Source organism: Myxocyprinus asiaticus, chromosome 31 (genome assembly GCF_019703515.2).
Source record: "Myxocyprinus asiaticus isolate MX2 ecotype Aquarium Trade chromosome 31, UBuf_Myxa_2, whole genome shotgun sequence".
Lineage (NCBI taxonomy): Eukaryota > Metazoa > Chordata > Actinopteri > Cypriniformes > Catostomidae > Myxocyprinus > Myxocyprinus asiaticus.
The window spans coordinates 15,038,254-15,064,533 of record NC_059374.1 but is presented as its reverse complement, the minus strand read 5'-3'; the positions used below and the strand labels follow the sequence as shown (position 1 = coordinate 15,064,533).

The window sequence follows — 26,280 nt, the reverse complement described above, 5'->3', positions numbered from 1 at the left end:
TTGACTTTTTGACCGGACCATTTAAGCCTCTCATGTTCCAAGTGATAAAGTTAAGGGGAAGGCCATGAATTTTATTAAAATTATCCCCCTCAGCCATAGGTCCTCTTGAAAACTAATAAAATAAGGGTATGCATCCACAGAGTATTAACATTAATCAAAATAACATGGGCATATTTCACAGCGTTGTGAGTAAACCAAATATAAATGTAAAAAAAATGGCTAAGGTTTTAACAAAAACCTACCCCATACAAAAAAAAAAAAAAAAAAAAACATTGTTCCAACAACATACCAACAATCTTCATGAACTTGGAGGTCTTATGCCTGACTTTCCTTAGAAGCGAGCGGCAGGTCTTCAAAACTAATAGGTAAGACTTCCAACAACCAAAGCAACATCCAAAACTACACAAACATTCACGGGAGGAAAGTCCCCATTAAGGTGAAACAAAACTATTTTTTAAGTAAGTGAAACGTATTTTAAATTGTATGTTAGAGCAACATGAATTATGAACCCTTTAGCAGCTAGACTGCATATGAAAATTACAATATTCAGAGGCACATCTGATTAAATAAATTGTATGATAATAGCAAATAGCGTGTAGATCGGTCGACCTACAAGTAAACAAGTGCAAACAGTAGAAAACCCATCATTGTGAATTATGTATTTTAACAATATGATCTATGCACATATTATACATATAAATATAATATGAAAATCAACTAAGTTACAAGGCACATTTGTTCTTTAAATGTCTTTGAAGAGCGATAATATGTCAAAAATTTTCAGGTTTTACATTTTTGCTGAAAGAAACTCTCAGCCTCTGAAGGAGTGTCGAAGAAGTTGTTTTTACTGTCAATTGTGATGTGGGGACGAGCTGGATGTAGCAGAGCAAAAGTGATTCCCGCCTTGTAGAGTTTAGTCTTAATATCTCGAAAAGCAGCTCGCAGTTGCATCAAGCTTGTGCTGATATCCGGGAAAAACAGAATCTTTCTGCCTTGGAAAGTAATGTCATGATGTTCTCTTGCCCAGCGAAGCGCGCGCTCTTTTTCCTGGAAGCGGTGGAATCTGACAATCATAGCCCAAGGATGCTTGTCTTTTGCAGGTTTGGGAGCGAGTGTTTCATGCACTCTGTCTAACTCTGGTGGATTCGGGAACATTTCGTTGCCCATAAATTTGCAGAGAACCTGTGACATATAGGTGGTTGGAGAGCTTCCTTCGATACCCTCCGGTAAGCCGTGAATCCTTTGATTTTGATGTCTAGACGGGTTTTCGAAGTTATCCACCTTGGATGCTAGAGCTGCATTTTCCTTGTGGAGCGTGGTTAGCTTTGATGTTAACTCGATCAGCTCATCACTGTGGTTGGAGAGTGTGGTTTCTATAGTCGTAATTTCTCGTTATGTGACTCTAAAACTGTATTAATCAACTCCAGAGATGATCGAATAGGCACAAGTGACTTCTCCAGTGAGGTGTCCAGGGTCGTCTTTTATTTCTTCGACAAGAGTGGCGATTGTGAACACCTCGGCCGATGAGGCGCTAACATTTTCATTTTTGCGTGTCGTGTTTGCCTGGATATTGACTTTTTCCATCAAAGTCGACGTTGGGGTCTGCTTGCAACACCTTTTGTCTAGTTGCCGATAAATATATATAATATAGTGCACAAAATCAGCAAAAATTGCAGGAGCGATCCTCTCGAGCATCTACCTCTTACATTGCTCAACCGGAAGTCCACTGCAATATTTTCAAGCATGCTTGATATTATTGCAAAATCTTGTAGTGTGAGCGATGCAGCGACTACAGCGAGCTGCTCCAACCATTCACATCTTATCATGCGTCTTTGTACAAGAAAAGCCACAAATTTGATCATAATTGCGTTTTATTGTTATAAACTAACAGGAATGAATTTTTAACAAATAAATAAATGGTCCGAGCACTATGCTTGATGTTGTGCTGTTTTAGTTACTGCCAACTTTCTTTCCCAAAACAGACACAGACAGCTTCCTAGTCATTATTTGTGCCATATTTTTTTTCATCTCCTCTTTTGTTTTTCTGACAAAAAACTGTTACTCTCCGGAAAAATCCTTGATCGCTCTAATTTCCAGTGTGAAATTATGTGGGAAATGTTTTTACCGATGTTGGTCCGGGATGCCTCTTGGCCAAAGATCTTCTCATTTTTGTACCTCGTCTGTGATCTATTGTGTAGGATGTGCGCTGCTATGACAAGACGACAACAGATGACAAGAAACCTTGTTGTATAAAGTGAGAAATACAGTGATTCAAGTAATTTGACAGTCCTGAAGTGAGAGCGCAGCTTAACACTCACATTTTTGACGTCTACCTTATTTGACACACACAGTTCAGATCATGAAGCACTCTACTAATTAGCTAATCAGTAGAATTAGGTGTGTTAGATAAAGGAGACCTTCAAAATGTTTGTGTTAGTGGTACACCAAAATAGGTTAGGTTACTTACGGGCTGTGGATCTGATATAGTTTTAAACTGCCCCATTCTTTAATAACAGCCTGCTAAGTCTACATTACATGGTGACAGGTTAAAAATACATGCCGAAATTCACTGCACAAACTGAAAACCCCATGAAATGGCAGTTTCTTTTTTTCTCTCCTGGTTTTATGTATTCCCTATTGAAACAGGGAGTTTGGGTGGGTCATATAGAAGTATTTACAGTATTTTGGTTTTTTTAAAGGAGCCAATAGCATTGTTTACATCAAAGCCACAAACCAGGATTTGCTCCTTGCTATTGTAATCACTGGGTGGTGGTTTTAAGGGAAGGGAAATTCTCATTCTAGAGAGCATTTTATTGGACAAAAACGTATATATATGTCCATGTGAGCAAGATCAGTCCTTAATATTTTTGGTCCATTTTCCTGAAAGGCAAAGATTACATTTTAAATGTTTATTTCTGCTAAATGTTTTTGACAACATTTAGGTGTACTCTATCATGTAAATTCCCTCAAAGCTAAAAGACATGAAAAAAAAAAAAAAACTCAAAACACTAAGTTTGATATCATGGGGTCTTTAAAATCAGCCTTAAATGATTGGGGAACTTATTAAAATAAAAAAAGTGTCCTAATGTTTGAGTCCTTCAAAACTCATCATTAGTTTCTCAATGGTTTAGGAATAAATTTCCTACTTATTACCTCATAGAGAGAGTCTGCGACTGGACGGGACGAATAGGCATTGTTGACATGCAAATGTGTTAATGGATTCATCAGACATCAGAAATTTGTGGAACTTCAGAACAAGCCATTGTGCAACTTAGTTTCAATAGATGACCTTCTTGGAAAGTTTGGACTTCTGAAACCTACAGTATGTTTACATTAAACTATTTTTATTTCAAAATATCAAGAAAATGTGATCTCATTATCCCTAATTATTTGGATTCTCTTTAACTCATTCTATTAGACCTTAAATAAACACATCACCAATCCAAATTATATAAAAGAGGTCACAATTATTGAACTAGCTCGTAAACTCTTTCTCTGACAAATTGGGATGAGACAAGAATTAAATGTCTGTACAAAACCATGTTTTTATTAAGTCGTTTTTTGTTTTTCATGACATACAACAAGACCTGCAAAGTAAAAAAAAAAAAAAAAAAAAAAAACAAGAATAAGGAAAAGATGTAATCTGATAGGAGCTAGAAAGCCGTTCAAATATATGTATAATAAAACAAAATAAATAAAAGGCTGGTCGTTTTATCCCTTGTAGTTAGAGGATATTGTTTTAATACAGCTTAATATGATGTACAAAATATCACACAGTGATAAATTGCTATTAAAAAATAAAAACACATAACAAAAAGTCCTTTTACCTTGGCTGTGGACTGACAATTTTTTCCTTAAAATTTCCATATGATTTTCTGTTTTTTTAGGCTTTTTCACAAATCACAAGCAAGCCTTAAGCCTAGCAAAAAAGGTACTACTGTCTTCTTACACCTTATTCCTAGTAATCAAAATGATAATATGTCTAGTAAAGAAAAGCAAATAAGTGAAAAAATGGGAAACATACATTTTGCATTGGCAGATTGTCAAACATATAAACGTTCGGTTTCGTTCTTTTTACACCGATTCGTCCTCTCTCAGTAAGGAATGTGTTTTGTCATAGTTTAAAGACTCATACTGCATCAGAGGTGTGGAAAAACTGGTGTACAAAAGAGACAGCAGGACTCATCTAAACACCCATGCAATCGGCAGTCTTTGGAAGAGAACGTAACGATGCAGCAATAAATGGATGCAGTGTAGCATAAAGCTAACCGTTAGTGTGCGGTGCGAAGTTAACAGGAAAAGAGGTAAGCAGCAAAGGATTATGTTATTCTACTGAATGGTTATGTGTGACATTCATTGACTGGGTGAGTACCCCAAAATGAACATGTGTTCTCAGTATTGTACAAGGAAAACAAAAGACATACCCATGTCCAATTAAAGGAATAGTTCACCCAAAAGTGAAATGTTGCATTATTATTTCATGGTGAACTATTGCTTTAAACCACTCTGAGAGGTTTTGTAGATTTACAAACTTGCAAATCGAACCTGATTTTCTCACTAGACACCACACGCCCCAAGTGGAAAGGCTCATTTTCCGTGTTGGATGGGGCGACTCTAGGTGGAGGTGGTCTCGTTAAGAACTGAAATGTCTCCATTATGCTTGAGTGATTTTATGGCCCTTGAACCATCAGTCTTTCCACCAATTCTGACCTGCCTTCTGGCAATCCATCTACAACCACAGAAAACCAGTAAAAGACAAAAATAAACCTTGCAGAACGGAAACCTGAAAATGTGATGTGACCTTTGCTCTCTAGAATTCAGGGTTGGAATCAAGGGAACTGAACATCAGATCTGGCTCCAACTCACCTTCCATTGCACCTTGACTAAAGCCCCAAGGTCCATCAAGCAGACTTTGGAAATCATCTCCCTCCAGTTTCAATGTTGCATCTTGATCCTTTGAATAGTCTACAGAAAGCAAGCCGCACTGCTTTTATTTTCACTTATCTGAGCTTTGTTGAAGCCATTTTACCCCAAATACCCTGAATCATCCATCTTGCCTTGGCACAAGCCACAAGGCGAATCCAACAGACTTTTCAAAGTCGTACCCCTCCGGTTTCCAGTGTTACATCTTGATTCCTCTGTTAGTCAACAGAAGGCTGGGAGCACTACTTTCTCTGTATTTAAATAGCCCATCTGACCTTTGTTTCGAGCCATTTTACTCAGAATACCCTATATCACCTTCCATCTCGCCTTGGCTAAAGCCATAAGTAGCATCAAATGGACTTTTCCAATTTGTATCCCTCCAGTTTCGGTATTGTGCCTGCATCCCTTGGTTAATCAACAGAAAGCTGGGGGCACTGTCTTTTTCTTCACTCAAAGTGCCCAATGGAGCTTTGCTTTTAGCCAGTTCACCCAGAAAACCCTCAACCGAGACAAACCTCACACTATACACCTTTCAAATTCCTGGATCACTCATAGTCCACTTCTTAGCAAAAGAGGAAAGACTAAGGTCTTGAGATAATAGACATCCAAGAGCTCTGCAGTTACAGGATACTGATTTTACAATACAGCTGTACACTGGAATTTGTCATACGATTTGTAAAAACACTGGAATTTGTAATTAGTTGCAATTTTCTTTGGCGGCAACCAAAGATCCTCAAGAGATCATCTGCTTTGTTGGAATTTATCGTCTTTAAAAATACCCTGACAAAACCACTTCAGAATTCTGAAACTCTTGACACATTGGCTATAACTCTGAAGTGCCAAAGAACCGATGACTCAGAGGAACGGCAGGCGTCAACTGAGATTCAATGCTTTTTGACCCGCAACATGAACAGGTCCCTGATTCAGAGGAGATCTTAGCACCAAGATTGTGATACAGTGTGCTATGTACAGCACATTCTGTTTATATACAGAAAGAGTTTGAACTCTTGTGCTCCCAACTGAAGATCTTCCAGAAAAGTTCTTTCGACCAAACACTAGAATAAATACACTACTTGACAGTCAGTTAAGTATTATGGACAACGCCACCTGACCGGGTTTGAACGATGACAGTGAATAAAAAAGGTTTGTGCGGACACCGTCACAAATGCACACATGCAGGTTCATGTGTTTTGTTTTAGTTCATGATATACAAATGAAATGCAAGAAAGTGATTATGAAATGCTAAGGCTCTTAGCTGTGAGGCTAAAGGTAAAGCTGTTTTACTTCGCAGCTAAAATGCAAATGCTAAATAAAGAAACTCGTCTAAAGCAGTCTTTGGAATGAAATGCATCAAATGCCCCACGTTACTAGGCAACAGTTACGCGAGGACATTAATTCACAGATTAGGGCTAATGCAATTTACATTAAGAAAATGTGCAGGCTTAGGTAATGTCTTGATAAACCGAGAGCCTTCAAATCCTCAACCTAAACCATGCATGAAATTAAACTCTAGGGTGTGTGTTGTGTTAAGGTGTGTGTGTTTGCCTGTGTCCATCTGTCAACAGAGTGGACATCTACCTCTCCACACTGTGCAGAGTTAAAAAAAATAAGAAATTTGATTTAGTAGTGTTGTCTAACAATGAAATCAGGACAAGAGCAGCAAAATGATTAGTATTAAAAGCAGTACAATTCATATCACAATGTGTGAGGCATTGATAAAAGGATTATAGGTTATTGAGTTCTGTGCCTTTTACACAGGAAATGACGTGTTCCTTTCAGAGTTAGTGTGAGTGTGTGTGTGTGCACATTGTTGGATATTCGGTGTTTCCCTCTTTTGGCCCAGTAGTGAGGGTGGCTCCCCTGGAAAGAGAGAAATAAGCTCAATGATGCAGATATTACATGTAAGTTCACATCCGGATGCACATACAAATACTAACAACTGCTAAATTGTGTGTTTACCGGTGAGGAAATCAGATGAAGATCTTGGCAAGTGCATCAGCCCCAGCGCTGGCGATGAAGGGCTGCGAGGGGTGGAAGGCCACGTCATGGATGGCCTCATCATGTTTCTTTCTGTGTGCCGTGATCTCCTGCACACACGTGCGATTGTCCAGCATCCATAAGCGCACAGAGCAGTCATGACCTGAGGGAGAGAATGACCACAAGGTATAGATACAGAGAGCACAATTGTAACTGCTAGCTAACATATAAATTCTGTGAGAATGGTTTCCATTGACTCTGAAGGTTTTCATTTGGCTTGTTGTTTAGCTCTCTGATATCATACACTTGAGAATGCTTGCGTGTGTATATTTACTTACTGCCAGAGATGAGGTAAGTGCCTTTAGGGTCTGTGGTGAGACAGGTTACAGCATCCAGGTGAGCTACCATGGAATGAATCACTTTCCCTGTGGCCACAGTGAGACAGAGAGAAGGAAAAACATTAAAGGTGAAATAATTTTTTTCTATGTTAAAATACTTTCTCAGAGATACATACACTGTCTTATTCTTGGTGGCGCCATAATTAGTACATTTACGTTTCCACAAATATCTCCGGAACCGTAAGGGCAAGAATCTAAATAATTTTTCCTCCGATTCCTTCGGTGAAGCCAAATTAAATGTATATGTCCCACTTTATTGTCAACGTGTTGAATGCAGGAGAAATGGGCAGGAGTAAAGACCTGAGCGACTTTGACAAGGGCCAAATTGTTATGACCAGATGACTGGGTCAAAGCATCTCTGAAACGGCAAGGCTTGTGAGGTGCTCCCGGTCAGCAGTGGTGAGTACCTACCGACAGTGGTCCAAGGAGGGACAAACCACAAACCAGCGACAGGGTGTTGGGCGCCTAAGGCTCATCGATGCGCAAGGGCTATCCCGTCTGGTCTGAACTGACAAAAGGTCTACTGTGGCACAAGTCACAGAAAATGTTAATGATGGTTACTTGAAGAATGTGTCACAACACACAGTGCATCGCATCCTGCTGCTTATGGGGATGCGTAGCCGCAGACCAGTCAGAGTGCCCATGACGACCCCTGTCCATCATCAAAAGCATCTTGGAAGAAGTTCGCCTGGTCGACGAGTCCCGTTTCTTTTACATCATGTGGACGGCCCTGTATGTGTGCAGCGTTTTCCCAGGGAAGTGATGGCACCAGGATGCACTGGGGGAAGACGACAAGCCGGTGGAGGGAGTGTGATGCTCTGGGCAATGTTCTATTGGGAAACCCTGAGTCCTGCCATTCATGTGGACATCAATTTGACACATGCCACCTACCTAAACATTGTTGCAGATCAGGTACACCCCTTCATGGCAATGGTATTCCCTGATGGTAGCGGCCTCTTTCAGTAAGATAAATGCGCCCTGCCACAGTACACACATGCTCGGGAATGATTTGAGGAATATGATGAAGAGTTCAAGGTGTTGCCCTGACCTCCAAATTCCCCAGATCTCAGTGGCCTCTGATTGAGCATCTGTGGGATGTGCTGGACCAACAAGTCCAATCCACGGTGGCTCCACCTCGCAACTTACAGGACTTGAAGGATCTGCTGCTAATGTCTTGGTGCCAGATACCACAGGACACCTTCAGGGGTCTTGCAGAGTCCATGTTTTGGCGGCACGCGGAGGACCAACAGCATATTAGGCAGGTGGTCGTAGTGTTTTGGCTCATCAGTGTATATCCTTAAAATTAATATTGGACAAATCATGATTTTCAAATTTCAACAGCTAATAACTTAAATTGTAAACAGCCGATCATTATGAAATTTGGCATATACATACATAGGTCTTGGCGACATGGCCAAAACAATTATCACAATATTGCTTTTCATATCATTCGATAATGATATTTATCATACCATTAATAGGGAAGGAAACGCATTCCATCTGTTTGTTAGACCTCAAGAATGAATGTAAATATAACTTGTTTGTTTACAAGTAAACTCCAGAGGGTAAGATACCTTTACTCTGTACTGTATACTCCGTTTAGGATTTAATCCTGCATAAGGTGTGTGGCCTCTTTTTGATGAAATTTCACCAATTTCATCATCTTCAGTAGACATTTGACTCCACTGAAAGACTTTCTTGTGACGCGCTATACTCCAGCTCAGTAGGTGGCGGTAATGCACCATAAACTGGATTCCCAACTGCCAGTAAACATCACAAGAAGAAACTATTTGTGCTATGGATCATGAAAAAACATTTAGCTAAATAGTACACAAATAAACAGCAATGGTGTTGATGTCAGAGTTGCTGTTGTGTTCAGTCGATAGCTGTATTGCATTGTCAATGCTGTCTTACACAACAAAATCATATTAGCTGGATAACTAGCTAGCGGCTATCTACCTAACGGCTGATTTTATGACTGTGATTCAGTTAGCTAGTTGTGTGTATAACTTTGCTTAACTGCTTGCGTTTTTAGAGGCACGAGCCTGATCTGATCATCTAGATGTAGAACATAGGCTATATATCGAAAATTACTCAAAAGTTTATCATCGATATAATTTTTATGATAAATATCGATATAATTTTAAAGATTTTGAAAAAGATGATGCTATAATACATTCATTTACATTTACACTAATAACTCCAAAACAGTAAGGGCTAGAATAAAAAATTGTGTGCCCCCAATCTGAAAGTTTATAACACTTTGATTTTATTAAAAAACATATTTTTTCGAACTTGTCCTAGGCTGTTTGTTGGATTCACATGAAATTTGGTATGTTTCATCTAAAGGTGCTGCTAACAAAAAGTTATGTAAATATATTTGATTCATTTCATTTTTTATAAGATACGAGCAATTACGTTTTTGGGTGTGGCCCATAATAACTAATTATGGGCCACACCTGTATTGGCTCAGCTTCTGATATGTGTACTGCAATATAGGTGCACCTGTATCGGCTCAACATCCAAAAAAAAAAAAAAAACTAAGCATATATGGACAAGTCAACAATCGCTATGTTTACATGCATTAATTTTCATCAATCCGAATAAATTCAATCTGATTGCACATTCCGAATGTACTGTTTATATGTCCCCAAAACTTTGCAATCCGATACAAAGGAACGTGATTCATTTACGCGTGCATTACATGTATTCCGAAGCAAACTTCTGCGCATGCGAAGAGCGTCAGTCGTTGCTTTCTGAAGAAAAGGAGAAAAGCTGAGAAAGTGAGAATGGCACCAAAGTCCGTAATTGGCGTTTTTGCTTTCTTCTTATGTTACTCACTCTACTCTGCAAACAAAGAATTAGAAGCAGCATCTAATACCATGTCTGAGTTTACCATTCCTCCTCAAATATAACTGCAGGCATCTCTGGATGCGAGTATGAAGTAAAGACAGGTGGGTGAGAGTTGTCCTTAAAGGAGTTTACAGATGTGGATTGGAAACAAAATAAAAAGGGACTTTAAGCAGCAGCTGCGGACGGGACGCTACGCAAAATTTACTAAGCAATAATGACGGCGGAACAGAGCATTTATTCATTCAAGAAAAAAAGGTAGGCTATTTAAAACAACAAGTGAAGCGATGCTTGCAGTGTTAAATAACTGTCAGAAGAAGAGTTTTACTCTTGTATGATATAAATAGCCTATATCTAAAACCTTGATATTATTATTATTAATAGTCTATCAATATTTTGTAGGTTTTTTTATTCAAAGCCTATAACCGTGTATAATTTAACATACGTTTTGAGAAGGATGTTTAGGCTATTTACTCTGTTCACTTTGAATCATCTCTTCAAAAACATATTCTAACATATACTTTCCTAATCTGTCAAGTACAATCGACTATCGCTATGGCAAAGAAGAAATGCTTTAGAAATTATGGTTTTGACATCAGGAAGTGAGTGATGTTGCATACACGCAATGGAACACAGAATGCCATAACCTCACCTGCTTCTTAAAGTCCCTATTAAGAGTGACACAACATTCTTTTTTGCTTTATGTGATGTCATGAAAGAACATACAGTTGACTGTGCTTTAAGCAGCTTGGAAACTTCCAGAAAATGAACAACTAGCTTCTGATGTGTGTACTGCATTATAGGTGTACCTGTGGATGTATTTTAAGACCTACCTTCAAACTCAATGCCTCTTTGCTTGAAATCATGGGAAAATAAAAATAAATCAGCTAAGTCCTCAGAAAAAAATGGTGGACCTCCACAAGTCTGCATCATCCTTGGGAGCAATTTCCAAATGCCTGAAGGTACCGTGTTCATCTGTATAAACAATAGTACGCAAGTATAAACACCATGGGACCACGCAGCCATCATACCGCTCAGGAAGGAGACGCATTCTGTCCCCTAGAGATGAACGTAGTTTGGTGCGAAAAGTGCAAATCAATCCCTGAACCACAGCAAAGGACCTTGTGAAAATGCTGGAGGAAACAGGTAGACAAGTATCTATATCCACAGTAAAACGAGTCCTATATCAACATAACCTGAAAGACTGCTCAGCCACTGCTCCAAAACCACCATAAAAAAGCCAGACTACAGTTTGCAAGTGCACATGGGGACAAAGATCTTACTTTTTACCTCTGGTCTGATGAAACAAAAATTGAACTGTTTGACCATAATGATCATCATTATGTATGAAGGAAAAAAGGTGAGGCTTGCAAGCCAAAGAACAGCATCCCAACTGTGAAGCATGGGGGTGGCAGCATCATGTTGTGGGGGTGCTTTGCTGCAGGAGGGACTGGTGCACTTCACAAAATAGATGGCATCATGAGGAAGGAAAATTATGTGGATATACTGAAGCAAAATCTCAAGACATCAGCCAGGAAGTTAAAGCTCGATTGCAAATGGGTCTTCCATATTGACAATGACCCCAAGCATAACTCAAATTTGTGGCAAAATGGCTTAAGGACAACAAATTCAAGGTACTAGAGTGGCCATCATAAAGCCCTGACCTTAATCCGAGAGAAAATTTGTGGGCAGAAATGAAAAAGTGTGCGTGAGCAAGGAGGCCTACAAACCTGACTCAGTTACACCAGTTCTGTCTGGAGGAATGGGCCAAACTTCCAGCAACTTATTGTGAGAAGCTTTTGGAAGGCTACCCCAAATGTTTGACCCAAGTTAAACAATTTATAGGCAATGCTACCAAATACTAACAAAGTGTATGTAAACTTCTGACCCACTGGGAATTTGATGAAAGTATTATAAGGTGAAATAAAGCATTCTCTCTACTATTATTCTGACATTTCACCTTCTTAAAATAAAGTAGTGATCCTAACTGACCTAAGACAGGGAATGTTTTCTACGATTAAATGTCAGGAATTGTGATAAACTGAGTTTAAATGTATTTGGCTAAGGTGTATGTAAAATTCTGACTTCAACTGTATGTGCCCTGCAGTAAATTCAGTGCGAGGCCGCAAACCCTTAATAATGCTTTTTGTCACTGATTTGCATAAATTAGGTTCCCACGAAGAGTATCATGTATAAACATACATACGCACCACATCTCTGCGCATGAGCACTCTGTATTTTAGAATACGATTGAGAAAGTAGTCAGATTCAAAGGTTTACATGGCTAATATTTTTCTCTTAATCAGATTATTTTAGGTCTACACCACCCCCTTCAATCGGTTGGAAATTTAATTTGGATCCAGCTCAATCGGTTCATTTTTGTGTTTACAAGAAGGCTTTTCAATCCGACTGAGATATCAGTCGGATTCTAAACTGATTATTTGGTTGCATGTAAACGTGGCCATCCTGAAGGCACATGCCAAATGTTATCTATTTCCGATACAAGGGGGCTTTATAACTTTAATCTTATTGTGCAACTGTGATAAAAAAAAAGATGAAATTTGACATCAAAACAACCGTATCCACAACATCTCTTCTTATAAATTTGCCTATTTTTATAATTGCCACTTGCGGCTATATGTATTATATGTATATATATTTTTACTGATGTAAAAAAACAGCACCATCACTATTTGAAAAAAAAAAAGTAATTTTTGATCAAATCTAGACAGGCCCCATTTCCAGCAGCCATCACTCCAACACCTCATCTTGAGTAATCATGCTAAATTGCTAATTTGATCCTAGAAAATCACTTGCCATTATATCAAACACAGCTGAAAGCTATTTGGTTTGTTAAATGAAGCTTAACGTTGTCTTTGTGATTGTTTTTGAGATACCACAGTATGCAATAGACTGGCATGTCTTAAGGTCAATATTAGGTCAAAAGTGAAACAGCTTTCTCTAGAAACTCGTCAGTCAATCATTGTATTGAGGAATGAAGGCTATACAATGTTTGAAATTGCTAAAAAAACTGAATATTCCTTATAAACGTGTACACTACAGTCTTCAAAGACAAAGGACAACTGGCTCTAACAAGGACAGAAAGAGATGTGGAAGGTCAGATGTACAACTAAACAAGAGGATAAGTACATCAGAGTCTCTAGTTTGAGAAATAGACGCCTCACATGTCTTCAGCTGACAGCTTCATTGAATTCTACCCGCTCAACACCAGTTTCATGTACAACAGTAATGAGAAGACTCAGGGGTGCAGGTCTTATGGGAAGAATTGCAAAGAAAAAGCCACTTTTGAAACAGAGAACAAAAAGAAAAGGTTAGAGTGGGCAAAGAAACACAGACACTGAACAACAGATAATTGGAAAAGAGTGTTATGGATCTTAACCCCATTGAGCTTTTGTGGGATCAGCTCGACTGTAAGGTGCGTGAGAAGTGCCAACAAGACAGCCACATATATGGAAAGCGCTACAGGAAGTGTGGGGTGAAATGTCACCTGAGTATCTGGAGAAACTGACAGCTAGAATGCCAAGGATCTGCAAAGCTGTCATTGCTGCACGTGGAGGATTTTTTGATGAGAACTCTTTGAAGTAGTTCTTTTTTTTTTTTTTTTTTTTTTAATTGTAATAGTAATTGTAAACATGGTGATCAGCTGAATGCAACTTTGGTGAATAAAAGTACCAATTTCTTTCCATAAGAGCAAAATCTGTACATTATTCCAAACTTTAGTCGCCTGTGTGTGTGTGTACACATATATAAATATATATATATATATATACACACACACACACACACATACATATTTTATATATATATATATATATATATATATATATATTTATATATGTGTACACACACACTACTGGTCAAAGGTTTTGAAACACTTATTCTTTATTATATATATTTTTTTTTTTCACCTTTTAGAATAATAGTAAAGTCATCAAAACTATGGAATAACATAAATAGAACTATGGGAATGATGTTATTACTAAACAAAATCCAAAATAAATCAAAACTGTGTTATATTTTAGCATCTTCAAAGTAGTCACCCTTTGCCTAGAATTTGCAGACATGTATTCTTGACATTTTCTCAACCAACTTCTTGAGGTATCACCCTGAGATGCTTTTTAAACAGTATTGAAGGAGTTCCCATCTATATGTTGGGCACTTATTGGCTGCTTTTCTTTATTATTTGGTCCAAGTCATCAATTTCAAAAAAAAATTTTTTTAAATAAAATGTTTGTTTTATAATGAAATAAATTAATATGGTGGCACAATTATACTTTTGTCTACAAAACTAATTTCAAACATTTAAGCATACGCCTTCAGATCAAAATATTTTTAAGATCATGAGAAACATTTCAGTCAAGTGTTTCAAAACTTTTGACCGGTAGAATGTGTGTGCATATATATATATATATATATATATATATATACAGTGGTGTGAAAAAGTGTTTGCCCCCTTCCTGATTTCTTATTTTTTTGCATGTTTGTCACACTTAAATGTTTCAGATCATCAAGTTTAAATATTAGTCAAAGATAACACAAGTAAACACAAAATGCAGTTTTTAAATGAAGGTTGTTATTATTAAGGGAAAACAAAATCCAAACCTACATGGCCCTGTGTGAAAAAGTGATTGCCCCTAAACCTAATAACTGGTTGGGCCACCCTTAGCAGCAACAACTGCAATCAAGCGTTTGCGATAACTTGCAATGAGTCTTTTACAGCGCTGTGGAGGAATTTTGGCCCACTCATTTTTGCAGAATTGTTGTAATTCAGCCACATTGGAGGGTTTTCGAGCATGAACTGCCTTTTTAAGGTCATGTCACAGCATCTCAATAGGATTCAGGTCAGGACTTTGACTAGGCCACTCCAAAGTCTTCATTTTGTTTTTCTTCAGCCATTCAGAGGTGGACTTGCTGGTGTGTTTTGGATCATTGTCCTGCTGCAGAACCCAAGTTCGTTTCAGCTTGAGGTCACGAACAGATGGCCGGACATTCTCCTTCAGGAGTTTTTGGTAGACAGCAGAATTCATGGTTCCATTTATCACAGCAAGTCTTCCAGGTCCTGAAGCAGCAAAACAGCCCCAGACCATCACACTGCCACCACCATATTTTACTGTTGGTATGATGTTCTTTTTCTGAAATGCGGTGTTACTTTTACGCCAGATGTAATGGGACACACGCCTTCCAAAAAGTTCAGCTTTTGTCTCGTCAGTCCACAGAGTATTTTCCCAAAAGTCTTGGGGATCATCAAGATGTTTTCTGGCAAAAATGAGATGAGCCTTAATGTTCTTTTTGCTCAGCAGTGGTTTTCGTCTTGGAACTCTGCCATGCAGCCCATTTTTGCCCAGTCTCTTTCTTATGGTGGAGTCATGAACACTGACCTTAACTGAGGCAAATGAGGCCTGCAGTTCTTTGGATGTTGTTGTGGGGTCTTTTGTGACCTCTTGGATGAGTCGTCGCTGCGCTCTTGGGGTAATTTTGGTTGGCCGGCCACTCCTGGGAAGGTTCACCACTGTTCCATGTTTTCGCCATTTGTGGATAATGGCTCTCACTGTGGTTCTCTGGAGTCCCAAAGCTTTAGAAATGGCTTTATAACCTTTTCCAGACTGATAGATCTCAATTATTTTCTTTCTCATTTGTTCCTGAATTTCTTTGTATCAGAGTTCTTTGCATGATGTCTAGCATTTGAAGATCTTTTGGTCTACTTCACTTTGTCAGGCAGGTCCTATTTAAGTGATTTCTTGATTGAGAACAGGTGTGGCAGTAATCAGGCCTGGGTGTGGCTAGAGAAACTGAACTCAGGTGTGATAAACCACAGTTAAGTTATGTTTTAACAGGTGGGGCAAACACTTTTTCACACAGGGCCATGTAGGTTTGGATTTTGTTTTCCCTTAATAATAACAACCTTCATTTAAAAACTGCATTTTGTGTTTACTTGTGTTATCTTTGACTAATATTTAAACTTGTTTGATGATCTGAAACATTTAAGTGTGACAAACATGCAAAAAAATAAGAAATCAGGAAGGGGGCAAACACTTTTTCACACCACTGTGTATATATATATATATATATATATATATATATATATATATATATATATATATATACACACACACACACAGTTGTGCTCAAAAGTTTGCATACACTGGCAGAAACTGTGAAATGTTGGCACTGATTTTGAAAATATGACTGATCATGCAAAAAAACTGTCTTTTATTTAAGTTTAGTGATCATATGAAGCCATTTATTATCACATAGTTGTTTGGCTCCTTTTTAAATCATAATGATAACAGAAATCACCCAAATGGCCCTGATCAAATGTTTACATACCCTTGAATGTTTGGCCTTGTTACAGACACACAAGGTGACACACACAGGTTTAAATGGCAATTAAAGGTTAATTTCCCACACCTGTGGTTTTTTAAATTGCAGTGTGAGTGGTGGTGGCGTAGTGGGCTAATGCACATAACTGGTAATCAGAAGGTTGTTGGTTCGATCCCCACAGCCACCACCATTGTGCCACTTAACTCCAGGTTGCTCCGGGGGGACTGTCCCTGTAATAAGTGCACTGTAAGTCGCTTTGGGTAAAAGCGTCTGCCAAATGCATAAATGTAAATGCACTGAGCAGGCTAGATACTGAGCCATGGGGAGCAGAAAAGAACGATTGTACTTGTCAAAAGACCTGCGTAACAAGGTAATGGAACTTTATAAAGATGGAAAAGGATATAAAAAGATATCCAAAGCCTTGAAAATGCCAGTCAGTACTGTTCAATCACTTATTAAGAAGTGGAAAATTCAGGGATCTCTTGATAAACAAAGAAAAACCCACAGGTAACCTCAGGAGAAATACAGGCTGCTCTGGAAAAAGACGGTGTGGTTGTTTCAAGGAGCACAATACGACGATCCTTGAACAAAAATTAGCTGCATGGTCAAGTTGCCAGAAAGAAGCCAATGCCACAAAAAAGCCCGGTTACAATATGCCCGACAACACCTTGACATGCCTCACAGCTTCTGGCACACTGTAATTTGGAGTGACGAGACCAAAATAGAGCTTTATGGTCACAACCATAAGCGCTATGTTTGGAGAGGGGTCAACAAGGCCTATAGTGAAAAGAATACCATCCCCACTGTGAAGCATGGTGGTGGCTCATTGATGATTTGGGGGTGTGTGAGCTCTAAAAGCACGGAGAATCTTGTGAAAATTGAGGGCAAGATGAATGCAGCATGTTATCAGAAAATACTGGCAGACAATTTGCATTCTTCTGCACAAAAGCTGCGCATAGGACGCTCTTGGACTTTCCAGCACGACAATGACCCTAAGCACAAGGCCAAGTTGACCCTCCAGTGGTTACAGCAGAAAAAGGTGAAGGTTCTGGAGTGGCCATCACAGTCTCCTGACCTTAATATCATCGAGCCACTCTGGTAAGATCTCAAACGTGCGGTTCATGCAAGACAGCCAAAGACTTTGCATGACCTGGAGGCATTTTTCCAAGACGAATGGGCACCTGCAAGAATTTGGGGCCTCATAGACAACTATTACAAAAGACTGCACGCTGTCATTGATGCTAAAGGGGGCAATACACAGTATTAAGAACTAAGGGTATGCAGACTTTTGAACAGGGGTCATTACATTTTTTTCTTTGTTGCCACGTTTTGTTTTATGATTGTGCCATTCTGTTATAACCTACAGTTAAATATGAATCCCATAAGAAATAAAAGAAATGTGTTTTGCCTGCTCACTCATGTTTTCTTTAAAAATGGTAAATATATGATCAATTCTCCAAGGGTATGCAAACTTTTGAGCACAACTGTATATACACAGTATATATAAATTTGTTTTATAATTTTGTTTGATGCTGCAGCTCTTAAATCTCATTTGCAGTTGTGTACATTCAAATATGACTAGGTTTGACTGAGGGCAAGAATTCCATCTAATTCCATTGCTGACACGCCACTTTTCAGAAGTGTCTTTTCTACAGCAGCTAATCTTTCACACCAAGAATGCTATTCACTTTTATAGCAAGTGCTTTTTCTATATAAACTGGTGAGTAAAGCTTGATGACTGGCACACATTCGATTGAGGCTTTTTATACGGCGGTGCTATTATAACTGCTTTGAGCGATCCATTGTGACTGCACGGTTGGGGTCAAATGGCTTTGCTGGTGTATTTACAGTTCAAACGGTGCACAGTGGGAAAATAAGTGGTGTTATTACTGGCCTTGGATATCCCTCAAAATTGCTACAAGCTCTTGACACACAAATACACACACACACACACACCTGTTTTGTTGTCCAGGAAGCGGATGGTGCGATTCTCGTGGGCTGTTATGGAAATCGGTTGTAACGGATGGCTGACCACACGGTTAATCAATTCACTGCCTGCAGGAGGCCAGAAAATACAAACAAAATATATTATGGTATATCATCATACAAGGCTTTGTTCACACACTTTTATTCTGCAGTAACTTTTGCAAGCACGTCCACATTGGTTATCATAATCACAACACAAACTTGCATAGGTTCACCATGCGTGAGACTTCTGCAATGGATGTTTCGCCATAGTTTTTCAGCATAAAAACAGCATAAAATGTGAAAGGGTGGCATATGTAATGACATATGACATCTTATGGTGCAACACCTGATATAACAACCCTTCTTGGTATTAAGCCAAGAGGTCAGTGCATGACGTTTTGATCTTCTATTGGTCACACGTCTTTTCGTCATACAGATTCACAGAACAGAGTTCACCAAAACTGAACTTTTGTCGACAACTAAAATGCGATATTTCTTCAGATGAGCTTGCATTACTGATCTCCGCATTCTGATGCATCTGAATGGGAGTGAATGGAGCCCGAAGTTTAGTGTGACTGGGGCTCAGGTGTGAGCATTAGTAAAAGTAATGCTAGCCTTGGAAAACACCCTTCTTAATAGAAAACGTTTTGTGGATTTAAATGTACATTTTGCTGGACACTAATTTCTCTATAAACTGGTGCTTACCATCCTTAGCCTGGGTCTCCAGGACTATGATGCTTTGCTCTGTGTTGAGGTCATAAAGCAGAGTCTCGCCCCCATCAAAGGACACCACGACCTGAGACGGGTCAGTGTTTACAAAGGCAACTGAGGTGGGAGTGCCGTGTTCTGAGAACATGAGAGAGTTAGATAGACAAGTATTTCAGTCATTCGAATCATTATACTTCTCTAAATCCTTTCTCAAAAGACTAATTTCTCTCTACACCTCACCTTTCTCCTTGTTGAAGACAGAGACACATGGTGAGGAACTGTGGGGGTCCCAGATCCGCACAGTGCCATCGGCTGAGCACGAGGCCAAACGCTTCAGGCTGGAGGAGTAAGCCAAACCCCACACTGCATCCTCGTGACCGGACAGCGCACTGCTCTCTACACCCGGATCTGTTTATACACACCCAAACACATTCACTTCCAGTCCAAAGTCTCCTGTTAATTTGTTTATAAACAGAGCAGCCTCTAGTGGATTGTAATAAAAAGTGCAAGCTCCCAAACTTAGGAGTTTATCACTGCAAAATATAATTTCCTTGATCAGTATTTTTGTATTAATTTCTGGTAAAAAATTTAAATTAAAAATAATAATAATACAAAAATAAATTATATATATATATATATATATATGCAAAACATCCTTAAAATAAGATACATTTACTTGAGAAACAAAATGACAATTTATTAGTCTTATTTTGAGAGAAATCTTAGATAAAATTTAGTTAGACAAAACAAGACAAATATTTTTCCCACTGGTGGAAGAAAAACATAAATACATAGACAAAACAAGTTTAGTTCCATTCCCAATTTTCTTTATTTTTAAGCATAAACCTCACTAAATTCGGTTATGTTTCTATACAAAAACTACTTAAAGCAAATGTTCACCCAAAAATAAAAAATTAACTTATCATTTACTCACTCTCATGTCATCCCAGATGTGTATGACTTTCTTTCTTCTGCTGAACACAAAGATCAAAAATATCTCAGCTACTGTATGCCTATTCAATGCAAGTGAATGGTAGCCAGGACTTGAAGCTCCAAAAAGTACATAAAGGCAGCGTAATAGTAATTTATCCGACTCCAGTGGTTTAATCCATGTTTTCAGAAGTTATATGAGAGGTGTGGGTGAGAAACAGATAAATATTCAAGTCCTTTTATACTATAAAGCTCCGCTTTCACTGCCACATTCTTCTTTTTTTTTTGTTTTTTGCAGATTCATATTCTTCATGCATATTGCCACCTACTGGGCAGGGAGGAGAACTTATAGTAAAAAAGAACTTAAATATTGATCTGTGTTTCACCCACACCCATTATATCGCTTCAGAATACATGGATTTTACCACAGGAGTCGTATGCATTACTTCTATGCTGCTTTTATATGCTTTTTGGACCTTCAAGTTCTGGCCACCATTCACTTGCATTGTATGGACCAACAGAGCTGAGATATCCTTCTAAATCTTCATTTGTATTCAGCAGAAGAAAGAAAGTCATACACATCTGGGAAGGCATGAGGGTGAGTAAATGACGAGAGAATTTTCATTTTTGGGTGAAATAACCCTTTAAAATCTTGTCATTTTTCTTCTTAGGTAAATGGATCTTGTTTAAAGGATGTCTAGATATTTTCACTGGAAAACTAAACTAATAAAATACTGATTGATAAGATTTTCTTGCAGTGAAGATTCTAAATGCACATATCATTTTACAGAAACACCTCAATAAGCAGCTAAATGTATAGTGTTGTTTAATTTGAATAGATGGTTGCTGGTAATCATCATCGACATGACATTACGCGTCAAATGCAATCACCAATCACACGAGACGCACAGCTGACATCATCATTTCTGGAATGACCTGAAAGGAGTGTTTCCACATTACAAAAAAAATAAAGTGTAAAAAAAAAGCCAACTCGCAGGTGCACTTTTTGGTACACTTGCCATAGTTGTCGTAGGGATCCACATTAAGATCTGGAATCTTCCAGCCACGCACAGTTCCATCCAGACCACCGCTAAAGCACGACTCCCCTTCCATCCCCATGGCCAGAGACAGAACAGCACCACTAAAACACACACAAAACACATTAAAATACCACCACTTAAAACTTTTACAAAAAATGCAGTGGAGTACCATGGTATAAAAATCACATGGAAATACCACTGTTTGATTACCATATTCATATACCATGATACTGTGTCATTAGCTTAACAGCATGTTAACGTCAAACTCAATAGAAAGCAATAGTGCCCGCACACTTTTTCAGCCGTCTTGTTCCAGGAGTATTTTTCCCATTCATTTTTCCCATTGGGATTTCATAAAATCATCAATTCATAAAGGATTTCTAAGCCATGAATCTAACCAACCAGCTTGGGAGTGAATAACAAGACTACAAGCTTTGATTTAATGGGAAAATTAGATTAAGATTATTTGAATATCATACAAAAAGGTACAAAACTGTGCTTTTAACATCTTTAATAAGGGAATGAACTAAAATCTCATGATGTCATGCTATTTATTTTTTAACTGGACCTCAGAACAAACCAGTCCCACTCACCTATGTGCTCTGAATGTATAAATGGGCTCAACGTCCAGCGCTGCATTTCTGAAACAGCAGAAACCAGACAGGGATCCATGTTAACAAAACAAGAAAAGAACTAAGAATAATTCACACATCAATATTTCTAAAAATACATCACAAGATGCCTATTCTAACACAATTATTATTTGCATACTGTGATCACCATACATATGGATCTTTTCAGTAATGTTTGTGTGTTTTATCTTGTTCTGAAGGAAAGATGAAGGCTTGGAATGTGGCTCATACTTTTTGGAGTGCATGGCCTTGTTAAGGTTCCACAGCTTGAGCGTCCCGTCCTCAGAGGCAGTCAGCAGCACGGCCTGATTGGGGTGAAAGGTCAACGCTCGGATGGCGTCAAAGTGGCTTCGCAGTGTGAAGCGAGGGTTCCACGTCTTCTTGAACTCCTCGCGACTTTCCTGCAACTGAGAAGAGAAGAAATTTTGACAAATGTAGTGGATCATCCAAGAATTCAATGCATACAGAAAATGCATACACTATAAACAGTATACATACTACAGCATATACTGTAGAAAGAGGGAGTAGTATGATAGTATGATATCTGAACATATCCTGTTTACAATGCTAAAGCACACACATTCTAATCCACAAACACACTCTCAAACAGCAGTTGGGAAGGAAAAAGTACTTATAACACTAACGTCAATGGTGAGGTCATTGTCATTGGCAACAGTAAGGTCAGCCAGCTCTCCAAGGTTCATATCCCCTCCTCCAACTGCATCTAGTATGAAGACGTCAGACGAGAAGCCTAGTGCGCCCCCTAGAGTACAGATATACACACTATTAGAGTAATTACTCTTACTTTACACACTGAAATTGGCATATTCAGTACAGATGTACTATAACATAGGGCATATGAGGTCCACTATAGGTATAGGTACACTATAATCTTTTAAAAGTTTTACACCGAACTAGATGGTTGTCATAAAACAGCTATCACTGCTAAGTACTGTGTGATCTTTTATGATGAAAAGGGCTCAGACTGGGATACAGCCATGCATTCAGAGAATCTTACCCTCACTGGAGCGCGCCTGGCCTGGTATAGAAGTCGGTGAAGTGGGTTTGGGAGGGAAATCCGACATTATGCCCTGCAACTTGTTCCGGCGGTTCTCTGAACCTGAGCAGAGGAAGCGAGAGTAGTAAACATACCAACAGACATATCTCAATATTGGCTGCTGCCAGTCATTCATTCTGTGCTCTGATTACATGTCTGGAAGAGGTCAAGAAAATATCAGGGAAACAGACAAGCGTGTAGTGACGTTAGAACCAAATGGCAACCCCGTCAAAAGATTTTATCAACAGGAAGTTAAAAACAAAAGCAAATTAAAAGTAAACAATGAGTGGTCACAGCATGACGATAAAGGGAAACTCTCACATCTATTTTCATAAACACACTTATGAGAGACAACTTGCTTAGTAATACTTTTTTCCAACCGAAATTGACAAAAAATTTAATTTAAAAGATGGACTCAATTTGGTCCTCATTAAAAAAAATGAAATTAATAGTATTTTTTTAAAAATATGTTTCAAATATTTACACTCGCATAAGATAAAGATTCCAGTAATATCAGTAGCCTGAAAGAAAAACAATTCTGCTCGCTTTATAACGATCAATCTGTTATTAGACACTTTCGCTCGCTGAATACATTAATCATGGCTGACTGCGAATAAAGCAATTTTACAATGCCGTTGGTAACCAAACTAGGGTTGCTCGATACCAATTTTTGGCTTTGGTACGATACCATCCCTGATACCTCATTATCGATACTAAATCGATCCTTAGGCAGCACATCAATAGCCTCAAATTACTGATTAAATCACGCAGAAAAGAACTTGATTAAAAGAACTGCGTAAGTCTTGCAGTTACAAAATTCTGTTTTCCATTTGAATTTTCCTGGATTCCATATTTGATCAAAACAGTGTTTCAACAAAGGAACACATAAAACTTGAATCAAATGAAAATATGAAAATAAAACGAAAAAATTTCAATTTAATTTTTGGTCAAATAAAATGCTACACAACAGAGCTTCACAGTATAAATGAAAACATTAATGAAAAAAAATCTGATTACCAGTCTGATTACCATTTCACGCATTCAGTTAAACAGAACTTTTATTTTGGCAAAACTTTTATTTTGTTGGACATTTGAGTTCCGTCTGTGTGTTTTGATGGTAGTTTTTAAAAAGCTCCGCATTCCAAATGAAATACTAAAATACTCACGATCTGAAATTTCACTGGAGAAGAAATTCATTGAAGTGTTCAAAACTGCTCAAGCACTAACTGCATTGAGCATCACGCGGGATCTGTGTGCATCTGTGTGTTTGTGTGTGTATGTGAAGTATGACAGAGAGCACAGCAGCACCTCTCATTCATTCTGAAGCACGCAGCGCATGCAGACTGTATATTATTTAATAAAATGACACCCTTCTGCTGATGACACTTGGCCGAATTTGGTGAATTGTCAAATTTTCATTTCATTTAAAAAATGTCAAATCCCTTAAAATTTTGCCAATAGCACTATACTGGATTACGGTACCGAACTAATCAACAAGATGATATCGTACCATTTTTACATTTTTGGTATTGCAATATTTCGTTAGTACCGGTATATAGCGCAACTCTAAACCAAACACAATCACATTTGCGTCATGCTGCATCCACACCACTAGAAAAAACTCCCCAAAATCATCTTCATTTATAAATCCGACAATGCAAGAAAACCGCCCTTACATGAGACTTCAAATAATAGTTATTCTCTGCTTCTGACATCAAACCGTGAAGAGTAACGCACACAACTATTACGCACATTGGATAAGCCGGTGAGAACACCGGTAATGCCGTTTACATGCAACGCGAAATCAGGGTTTTGGGCAAAAATCTACCCGTGTCGATCGGTTTATTCTTCAGCCGTTTATGACCTTACACCGATAAAGGAAAGCCGTTTAATGCGTTTGCAAATTGTCGACTTATTAAGCATAATCGATGTAAGAATGATTACATGCACGTTCTTACAACGATTATGCTTAATAAGCCGACAACATGTGTGGTCATGCAAACGCATTAAAAGGCTTTCCTTTATCGGTGTAAGGTCGTAAAAGGCTTAGCCGATCGACATGTGCACATTCATGCAATGACTGAGTGCATGTTTAATACATATAGTAAGAACCATTTGAGCCATACGGTCTTCCGTACCCAATTCCCGTCCGTCTCCAGAGATACGGGCCTCTCCCGCCCCTTCTCCCTCCTCTCCCGAGCCCAAGAAATCAAACTCGCCCAGAGCGTCCTCCGAGTCGTCTTCATCGTCGTCATCCTCAGGGTCAAGATCTGTGGTCATTGGCTCTCCACCCATCTGCATGCATACAAACAACACATCAGTAACTCCATTTTTCAGTAGTGAGATATTAGCTCTGTAATGTGACAAAAAGCTGTTTTACTGTTTTTATAGCCAATAATAATACACCCTCTTCTTAAACTTCCTATCTCTCTCATTTGTAGTATTTATTTAGGGAATTAGATCGTTTGTACATGAGCCAGTTAAAAGTCTTGGACAGTCCCTGAGCGCCATTTTTACAGCGCAAAATATTTAGCTAAATACTGATGTTTATTAAAGTTTTGGACTAAGGCAACATTCACAATAATCAGGCCTAATTGCGCAGTCCCTTACTGCGAGAGAACAGAACATTGCCAATAAAAACAGCATTGATAAACGCGAGATAAATATCGAACAAAACATTTCTTCTTAATGACTTTTTCTCATCTAGCAAGTTGGACTTTCTATTCATCACTGAAACCTGGCTCATGCTTAATGGGCTAGGCCCTCTTTCTGAAATTTCCCCTGTAAACTGTGACTATTTTAGCTGTCCCAGAACATCTAGTCGGGGTGGGGGCGTCGCATGTTGTCCTTCAAAGCCTCTTGTCGGAGACCCAAGGTGTGACCAAGGTGCTACACACAAGCTTGGTCACACACTCGATCTTGTCTTCCCATCAGGCTTTCCTGTTTGGAATACTGATTTAGGTGATGACTGTCTGTCTGATTATTGGCCTGTTGTGCTTGACTGCATGTTTCCCTGCCATGGTCCACCTAATCAGCTTTGTAGTAACCTTTCCCGCCCTATTAACCCCTCTATTGTTGTACAGTTTAAGGATGCTTTTCAAACTTCTCTGGTTAATCTTACTGTACCGATATCACTTAGCCTGGATACCGAAGAGTTGGTTAACAGTTTTACTACCTCTTATACAGTCATTCTAAATTTAGTCGCTCCACTAAAAACTAAGAAACCCAAACTTAAAAAACAGCGCTGGTTTAACAGTGACACCCCTGCCTTAAGGAAGGAATGTTGAAAGGTAGAAAGAAAATGGAAAAAGGACCCAACTCTTGCAAAATAGCCTGTCTAAATACCAGGAAGCTGTTTCTTTGCAAAAATCAAAATACTTTTCTAATTTAATTTTACATTTAAATTTTAAAAATTCCCACAACCCTAAGTTTCTGTTCTCCACTTTAAACTCTGT

The 26,280-nt window shown here is 38.6% G+C and overlaps 1 protein-coding gene across 1 annotated transcript in view; it reads right to left on the bottom strand.

The window, feature by feature from the left end:
- Positions 1–3,503: 3,503 nt before the first annotated feature.
- strn4 (striatin, calmodulin binding protein 4) overlaps positions 3,504–26,280 on the bottom strand; it is a 41,766-nt gene continuing 18,989 nt past the window's right edge. Inside the window, exons 7-18 of the mRNA XM_051665086.1 lie at positions 24,964–25,120; positions 22,787–22,888; positions 22,413–22,531; positions 22,000–22,175; positions 21,730–21,777; positions 21,116–21,237; positions 19,407–19,574; positions 19,164–19,304; positions 18,447–18,545; positions 7,239–7,325; positions 6,883–7,063; positions 3,504–6,783 (exon numbers count right to left, since the gene is read on the bottom strand). Coding sequence (XP_051521046.1) covers positions 6,894–7,063; positions 7,239–7,325; positions 18,447–18,545; positions 19,164–19,304; positions 19,407–19,574; positions 21,116–21,237; positions 21,730–21,777; positions 22,000–22,175; positions 22,413–22,531; positions 22,787–22,888; positions 24,964–25,120 — 1,389 coding nt within the window. The 3' untranslated portion in view covers positions 3,504–6,783; positions 6,883–6,893. The remainder of the gene's footprint in view (positions 6,784–6,882; positions 7,064–7,238; positions 7,326–18,446; positions 18,546–19,163; positions 19,305–19,406; positions 19,575–21,115; positions 21,238–21,729; positions 21,778–21,999; positions 22,176–22,412; positions 22,532–22,786; positions 22,889–24,963; positions 25,121–26,280) is intronic.